The sequence below is a fragment of the Salvelinus fontinalis genome, chromosome 14 (genome assembly GCF_029448725.1).
Source record: "Salvelinus fontinalis isolate EN_2023a chromosome 14, ASM2944872v1, whole genome shotgun sequence".
Taxonomy (NCBI): Eukaryota; Metazoa; Chordata; class Actinopteri; order Salmoniformes; family Salmonidae; genus Salvelinus; species Salvelinus fontinalis.
In genome coordinates this window covers 21,622,698-21,631,541 of record NC_074678.1, presented here as the reverse complement: position 1 = coordinate 21,631,541, position 8,844 = coordinate 21,622,698, and the positions used below count along the sequence as shown (strand labels likewise).

Below are 8,844 nucleotides of genomic sequence, written 5' to 3'. Positions count from 1 at the left end.
TGACATCTGCAGTTACGAAGGCGATGATCGAATCTTACGCTCTCATGGTCTTCGTCATGGGGTCGTTTTTCGTGTATTTCTGCGGCATGGTTTGGGCATTCTGCAACCCGAAACTCAGCGGTGTCGAGGAGGAGATGCTGACAGAGGCTCCGGCAGAGGACGACAGCTGCTGGGTGTGCGCCCAGCCACCCCCGGAGCAGATACACTACCACACATGTGCGCACCCCGGCGGGACACCACAGAGGACAGGGGACTGGCTCACACAGACCACATATGTGAACTTTATGGGGGATAGTAGACCTACTGCTGACAGCCTCCTAACAATGGACCGCACAGGATTTGCATGTGGAGACAACAGTCAATCGTGGCGCAATTTGGATTGATTGACACTATGCATTTATTTAGACAGTGATGGCACGTCATGTGAATATTTCTGTTTTTGTGTAGCCTATGCTGTGAGTAAGCTATGTGCAGTTTTGCTTTTATTTCAATGTCTGGTGAAACCTTTTTATTGATTGTTATCACAGCACTAAAAAACAAGCAAGCCAGAGAAACAATTATGTGAAGTGGATCATGCATTTACAGTAGTAGGCCCTATATGCTGGTTAAAATGAACAAAATCATTACAGTTAGCCTAGGTCTACCACTTTGAATCCACAAAGTCATTCAGGGCATCAGTGGGGCAGACATCATTAATAAAAGTCATATGGTTTATTGGAATGTTATTACATTATTTGATACATTAAATAATACACATACTTTAAAATGTGTTTGTGACAATACATGCAATACAAATACAATACATTAGTAGCAGCAGCAATGAGTGACATGGTGGTAATCAAATTGGAACATAATACCAGCACTCATTGTCTTTGAGGCCTGCCAATGTAGAAAAATAAGGCAAACAGTATTCATCACTTCCGTCAATGACATAGTGTCAATCAGATTCGTTTTTTATCGCCTCAGTCATCTGCAGGACAGGATAGGAGTGTCTGTCCATTAGATAGGAGTTATCTCTTGTCCAGTGTTCCTTCATCTAGGCTACTGTGGAGTTGCTCTAATACCCTGCTTTTCCTCCTTCAGTTTCCTGTGCACTTTGTCTTCCAGTTCCAGTAGTTTATCATACAGGGCATCTGACATGTCCCGTCAATATCCATCTGAGAAGGGAACAGAGAGGCGATCAGACACAGCAGGGGACTGCTGCTAAACAACCCGCTGACTGATAGTATGCTCTGGCAAATGGCTTTCTGGAGTGGATTTAACAAGAATAGAAACGCAAGTCATGACACCCAACAGATAGAATAATTACTTAATATTTAATCATTTGGACGGATGCAATATTAATCTACAGTTACAATCCACCACTTCAAAATTATCTAACGAGTAATATAATCAGACAAATGAATATCAATACTTGCCAAGCTGATATGATTGTAATTGAGATCTTGCTTGGTTGGTAGATTGGTACTCAAAAATAGTTAGGCTGGTACTGTATTTATAAAACAGAACAATAGAAATATGTGATGTTCATGTCGCAGATTCAGATAACTTGAGGTTGTTGTGAAAACGGCTTACAACTTTTAATGTGTACAGTATCACACACTTGAATTGACTTGGGTTTGTACAGCTATAGCCTAGCTAGTTAGCTTGGATTGACTGGATATCTGTGGTTTGTACAGCTATAGCCTAGCCAGTTAGCTTGGATTGACTGGATATCTGTGGTTTGTACAGCTATAGCCTAGCCAGTTAGCTTGGATTGACTGGATATCTGTGGTTTGTACAGCTATAGCCTAGCCAGTTAGCTTGGATTGACTGGATATCTGTGGTTTGTACAGCTATTGCCTAGCCAGTTAGCTTGGATTGACTGGATATCTGTGGTTTGTATAGCCTACCTTGTGAGGGTGTGTGTAGTTGTTTCCCAGGCTTGAGGTTAGACTTTGGTATTTAGCACGAGGATCCAGAATCAGGTTTTTGCATAAACAGCCAGAACTGCACAATTAAAAGAGGTATAGATTAATCAAACCCTTAAAATGGAATCCTTAAGTCACAGCATTAAAATACAAACAGAGATGAGCGCTAATATTGTGTGCGATATAAATACAGAAAGGTAATCTGTTTCAATGGTTCACTGTGAGAGGTAGAAGTGCTATTGATGCTTGTACATACCAGTGAGGGCATGTTATCTGTGGTAAATTCCAGAGCCTCTGCTATATTTTGTGTGTGTGTGTGTGTGTGTGTGTGTGTGTGTGTGTGTGTGTGTGTGTGTGTGTGTGTGTGTGTGTGTGTGTGTGTGTGAGTGAGTCGGTGTGTGTGTGTCTGTGTGTGTACATACCAGAGCCTCCGCTCCATTTTACTGAGTCAAGGTGAATATGTTGGTAAAGATTCTAATCTATCCAAATAAGCAAGAGAGATCAGACTCATCATCATGATGAAAGCAATACAGTGCATTCGGGAGTATTGTTACGGCAGATTTCCTCCTCTTCGTCTGAAGAGGAGGTGTAGGGATCGGACCAAGACGCAGAGTGGAAAGTGTTCATTATTTAATGAAAGTAAACTGAACACTTCAAGATACAAAAACAACAAACGTGACCAAACCGAAAACAGTCCCGTGTGGCACGAACACTGACACGAAATACAATCACCCACAAAACCCAACACCAAACAGGTTACCTTAATATGGTTCTCAATCAGGGACAACGATTGACAGCTGCCTCTGATTGAGAGCCATATCAGGTCAAACACAGAAATAGACAAACCAGACACAAAACAATGAATGCCCACCCAACTCACGTCCTGACCCACTAAAACAAACAATTAACACAATAACTAGGGTCAGAACGTGACAAGTATTCAGACACCTTCCCATTTTCCATATTTTGTTACCTTATAGCCTTATTCTTACTCTAAAATGGATTACATATTTTTCCCATCATCAATCTACACACAATACCACATACCACAATACCACGCCCGTGTGGCTCAGTTGGTAGAGCATGGCGCTTGCAACGCCAGGGTTGTGGGTTCAGTTCCCACGGGGGGACCAGGGTTCAATACCCACGGGGGGACCAGGATGAATATGTATGAACTTTCCAATTTGTAAGTCGCTCTGGATAAGAGCGTCTGCTAAATGACTTAAATGTTATAATGACAAAGAGAAATTAGGCTTTTAGACATTTTTGCAAATGTATAAAAAACAAAAACAGAAATATCTTATTTACATAATTATTCAGACCCTTTGCTATGAGACTCGAAATTAAGCTCAGGTGCATCCTTTTTCCATTGATCATCCTTGAGATGTTTCTACAACTTGGAGTCCACCTGTGGAAAATTCAATTGATTAGATATGATTTGGAAAGGCACTCACCTGTCTATATAAGGTCCCTCAGTTGACAGTGCATGTCAGAGCAAAAACCAAGCCATGAGGTCGAAGGAACTGTCCATCGAGCTCCGAGAAAGGATTGTGTTGAACCACAGATCTGTGGAAGGGTACCAAAAAATGTCTGCAGCATTGAAGGTACCCAAGAACACAGTGGCCTCCATTATTCTTAAATGGAAGAAGTTTGGAACCACCAAGACTGTTCCTAGAGCTGGCCACCTGGCCAAACTGAGCAATCGGGGGAGAAGGGCCTTGGTCAGGGAGGTGACCAAGAACCCGATGGTCACTCTGACAGAGCTCCAGAATATCCTCTGTGGAGATGGGATGGAAAAAGGACAACCATCTCTGCAGCACTCCACCAATCAGGCCTTTATCGTAGTGGCCAGAAGGAAGCCACTCCTTAGTAAAAGACACATGACAGCCCGCTTGGCATTTGCCAAAAGGCACCTAAAGGACTCTCAGACCATGAGAAACAAGATTGTCTGGTCTGATGAAACCAATATTGAACTCTTTGGCCTGAATGCCAAGTGTCACGTCTGGAGGAAACCTGGCACCATCCCTACAGTGAAGCATGGTGGTGGCAGCATCATGCTGTGGGGATGTTTTAAAGTGGCAGGGACTGGGAGACTAGTCAGGAGCGAGGGAAAGATAAACAGAGCAAAGTACAGAGAGATCCTTGAGCGCCAGAGAGCTCAGGACCTCAGACTGGGGCAAAGGTTCACCTTCCAACAGGACAACGACCCTAAGCACACAGTCAAGACGACACAGTAGTGACATTGGGACAAGTCTCTAAATGTCCTTGAGTGGCACAGCCAGAGCCCAGACTTGAACCTGATTGAAAATCTTTAGTGAGACCTGAAAATAGCTGTGTAGCGACTCTCCCCATCCAACCTGACAGAGATTGAGAGGATCTGCAGAGAAGAATTGGAGAAACTCCCCAAATACAGTTGTGCCTGTAATCGCTGCCAACGGTGCTTCAACAAAGTACTGAGTAAAGGGTCTGAATACTTATGTAAATGTGATATTTCAGTTTAAAGGTTTTATACATTTGCAAAAATGTATAAATAAACTATTTTTGCTTTGTCATTATGGGGTATTGTGTGTAGATTGATGAAGGAAAAAATCTATTTTAGCAATTTAACAGTAATTCTGTGAAGTAACAAAATGTGGAAAAAGTCAAGGTCTGAATACTTTCCAAATGCACTGTATATCTTGGAAACTGAATACATCTTGAAAACTTGAGCGTTGACATGCACAGTTTTGTGGAACAAGTTATTTGAGTAAAATTCCCCTTTAAATAAATACTATTATCACACACGTACACACACACACACAGACCAGCCAGAAAATGTGCATGAGCAGGTACCAGAGGTGGGCGGGGAAAGAGTGCAGGATGCTGTAGGTTGGTCATCAATACAGAAGTGATAAGAGACACCACCACAGTCAACTGGGCTCTCCAATACAGAGCCCTGAGGTCAGAAGAACCCTGAGGTAAGCAGAATAGTAGAGGTGACTCTGGAATCAGCAGTGAGCAAATAAAATCTCCAGGGAAGAGGACAGAACTATTGTCATAGAAACTGTGGTGTTAATTTTTTATGAAGTGTTGCTATGAAAAGGCAGTTGGTGAAGGGCAGATGGATCCAGTGTCCTCAATGTCTTTACAAAAACTACTATCTCAGGTGATGTATAACAAGTTAATAAGATAAGATTACATGACCCAAACAGATGTCTTTATGATTATCTATCTATACACTACATGACCAAAAGTATGTGAACACCTGCTCGTTGAACATCTCATTACAAAATCATGGGCATTAACATGGAGTTGGTCCCCGTTTGCCTCTACTCTTTTGGGAAGGTGTGCTAGAGGGAAAACCTGCAGGAAGGTTGCGCTCCAGGAAAAGGGTTGGTTTCACTAGTTACCACAGCCACAAAGTCAAAGTTGTATATATAAAATTAGCTTTTTGGTCTTAATTTAAGGTCAGGGATAAGGTTAAGGATACGGTTAGGTGTAAAATCACACTTTAAAAAAAATACATTGTAGAAATAGGCGGGGTGCCTGTGGTAACTAGTGACGACGCTAATCTATTTGCAGTTACAGCGCTGTCCACTAGTCTAGCGGAGAAAGACAAAGTTGCAAAAAACTTGTTTCCTTCACCGATACAGTAATAAAACCAAGACGTGTATATTTACGTGTTCGCTCCGGTAACTAACACGTCCTTGGTTTAAATCAATATAATTATATATAAATACAGCAACAATTTGTCCACAAACTGTAGAGTACGACGTTGAAATCAGACTACTGCGACATCCTAGCCCTAGCCCCAGCCAATAGCGTTTAGACTACTGTCAGCCCAGATATAGGAAAATAAGAAATGGTTGAGTAGAAAATCCCGTCGAAGTGTCACATATTCATATCCTGAACTCTGTGATTCACATAAACCTATATCCATTGGTCACATGAATGTAGACTTTATTGTAAATCAAAACAATAGACAATGCATCATTTAGGTGATTTGTTTTATTTCGTCTGTAACAAATTATCACCATGACAAATCAGACAAAATTCAATGTTTTTATTGATAAAAAAAACCCATTTGAGTACAAAGAACTTATAAAACTCAACCACTATTTAATTTTCTTGTGCACTGACACACTAATAACCTCTATACAACTTCATTACTATACAATAAGTATCCCCTCATTTGCTTTATAGATGCAAAATCTGTAATAATACAATAAAGCATTCAAACAAGCTGAAACATTGAGATGCTGTGAATGGGTCCCATTTTGGTCTTAAGGATATATATCAATGCATGCCTCATCCATACTACTGACTATCAAACCATTACTATGGACTAGAATATATGTACAAATATACTTCCCACAGGGCAATATAAGGTCAGTTCATGGTCAGGAGAAAATCAGAAAATGATAAATGAAATACAGAAATAAAACAACTGACTTTTAAAATATTTTCTGTATATAGTACGCTTACTTACTTGATCGTGTAGTTCATAATTCCTATTCTTATTTCTTGTTTTTTTTTCTATTTATACATTGTTATTGAAAGCCCATAGTTGGGTTTTGAGTTGGCAAGAAAAGCAATTCACTGTGCTTGTGCATGTGTCATTAAAACTTGAATAGTGTTTGATTTGTGTCTCAGCCTATAACTGAACACAACCTATAAAGATGGCCCATAATGACACCAGAATGTGAATAATAAGGTCCAGGGGCGAAGGTTGCTGATAAGAAGGAGAAGGCCCCTGAGTAAAGTTGCATCTGTGTGTGATTGTAGGAAGCAGGACATCAAAACTAAGCCTGTAGACCATGAAGACTGGAGACAGGTTGATAACATATTGAAGTCATTTAGGGTTCAAACCTAAAGCTAATGGTGAAAGAATTGCATAATCCTAATAGCTACTATAGTAACGGTCTTGTTGTACAACAACTGTCCTTGTGTGCAGTTGAGATTGTCTGAAATCCTTCTGACTGATTATCATCCTCACTGTAACTGTATTCAGAAACCCTTTAATCACCGTTCAGCTCTCACTCTCTTTCAACAGAGATACATCATAAACAGTTGTTGTCCTGTTCAGAACAACTGTGCATTTTAACACGTTCAATACAACACAATGATAGCATAGCACATTTGTTGTACAAAGGTAGTAAACACACTAACCATTTAAAAAATCTTTCTCTCTAGAAGCATCGTTTCCTACAAAGACCCATCAGAACTTAGTTAGCACATCCTCTCCCCTCCAGTCTGGATCCTGATTAGCACCATAATCTGATCAGTATGGACCAGCACTAATGCAGTTTATTTATAATCTGCTCAGTATGGACTGAACATGGACCAGCACTAAGGCATTTTATTTATAATCTGCTCAGTATGGACTGAACATGGACCAGCACTAAGGCATTTTATTTATAATCTGCTCAGTATGGACTGAACATGGACCAGCACTAATGCAGTTTATTTATAATCTGCTCAGTATGGACTGAACATGGACCAGCACTAAGGCATTTTATTTATAATCTGCTCAGTATGGACTGAACATGGACCAGCACTAAGGCATTTTATTTATAATCTGCTCAGTATGGACTGAACATGGACCAGCACTAAGGCATTTTATTTATAATCTGCTCAGTATGGACTGAACATGGACCAGCAGTACTGCAGCTGATCTACGATCTGATTTGGACAGTGATTTGGTCACAAATATGAATGAGAACCATCATTTGTCCACCCCACATTCCACAAAGCCTACTGTCATTTTCTGAAACTACTCTCGACTGAGATGTTCAACAAAATACAAAACTACAAAACTGAATCTTGAAAATTGCACAACGTACAACTTTGTACAAATTTTCCCATGCAAAAAGAAGCTGATCAGTACCCAAATATATAAACAGAAAGCAAACTGAAATATAAACAATACATATAAATATCAATACAAAATATTACTATTTGAGATTTAACAAGATCTATTGAAGTACATACACACCAATGTCTTTGAGCACTCTTGGTCAAATATCACTGGCAGACACTGTGGCAAAGTGTACTGCCAGAGAGTACTATAGCTGAGATATGGTCGAATAATGGTTATTGCCTGTTATAAATTTGTTCATCACTTGTAACTCTTTACTCAAAGCCAACAGATTAGATATGTTATATCTATATGACACATTGTCAACAGATTCAAAATGGGTGATAGTAAGTCAGGATCATGTAAAGAGTCATATAATGCATTGACTACATTACCATTATCCCTGTTAACTCTAAGCAAAGTGTACAAAGAAACGGTCAGAGTGACTGAGATGAATAACCTTGCAAAAGAAAAAGAAAACTTTTAATGTATCAAAATTCTCCAAACTGAACACTGATGGTTTGCTTAATGAAGACATCTGATTTACATTCAAGCAGTCTTCTTAAAGAAAACACAATTGAATTCATAGACATGGCATTACATTGCATTAAACAAGGTGGAAACTTTATACTTATTTCTAGCACCATTTGGAATAAATGATACATTTTAAAAAGTGCAGAACTTTCATTGATAGATTTCACTTTTACTTCTCTAGCTGAGACAACAGACAGCCATTCGTAATTTTTCTGTGCATCAAAGTTGAACTGAGTTGACCCTTTGACTTATAGACCGATGCTTAATGTGTTGTTGATGCGTTTCGTCTGTCTGTCTGTCTGTCTGTCTGTCTGTCTGTCTGTCTGTGTGTCTGTGTGTGTGTCTGTGTGTGTGTCTGTGTGTGTGTGTGTGTGTGTGTGCTGGCCCAGGGGTTCGGGCCCTAAGCTGGGCTTTCCAGCAGCACTCGGTGAATCTCCTGGAAGGAAGGCCTCTCCTTGGTGTTCCTTCTCCAACAACACAGCATGATCTTATACAAAGAGTCAGGACACAGCACTGGCTGGGGCAGGTAGATCTACAACATATAGAGAAGACAATCAGGTACAA

The 8,844-nt window shown here is 40.2% G+C and overlaps 1 protein-coding gene across 3 annotated transcripts in view; it reads right to left on the bottom strand.

The window, feature by feature from the left end:
• Positions 1-5,937: 5,937 nt before the first annotated feature.
• LOC129869609 (discoidin domain-containing receptor 2-like) overlaps positions 5,938-8,844 on the bottom strand; it is a 54,203-nt gene continuing 51,296 nt past the window's right edge. For all 3 annotated transcript variants that reach the window (XM_055944159.1, XM_055944161.1, XM_055944160.1), the window contains exon 17: positions 5,938-8,812. In XM_055944159.1, the coding sequence (XP_055800134.1) occupies positions 8,681-8,812 (132 nt within the window). In that variant the 3' untranslated portion in view covers positions 5,938-8,680. The remainder of the gene's footprint in view (positions 8,813-8,844) is intronic.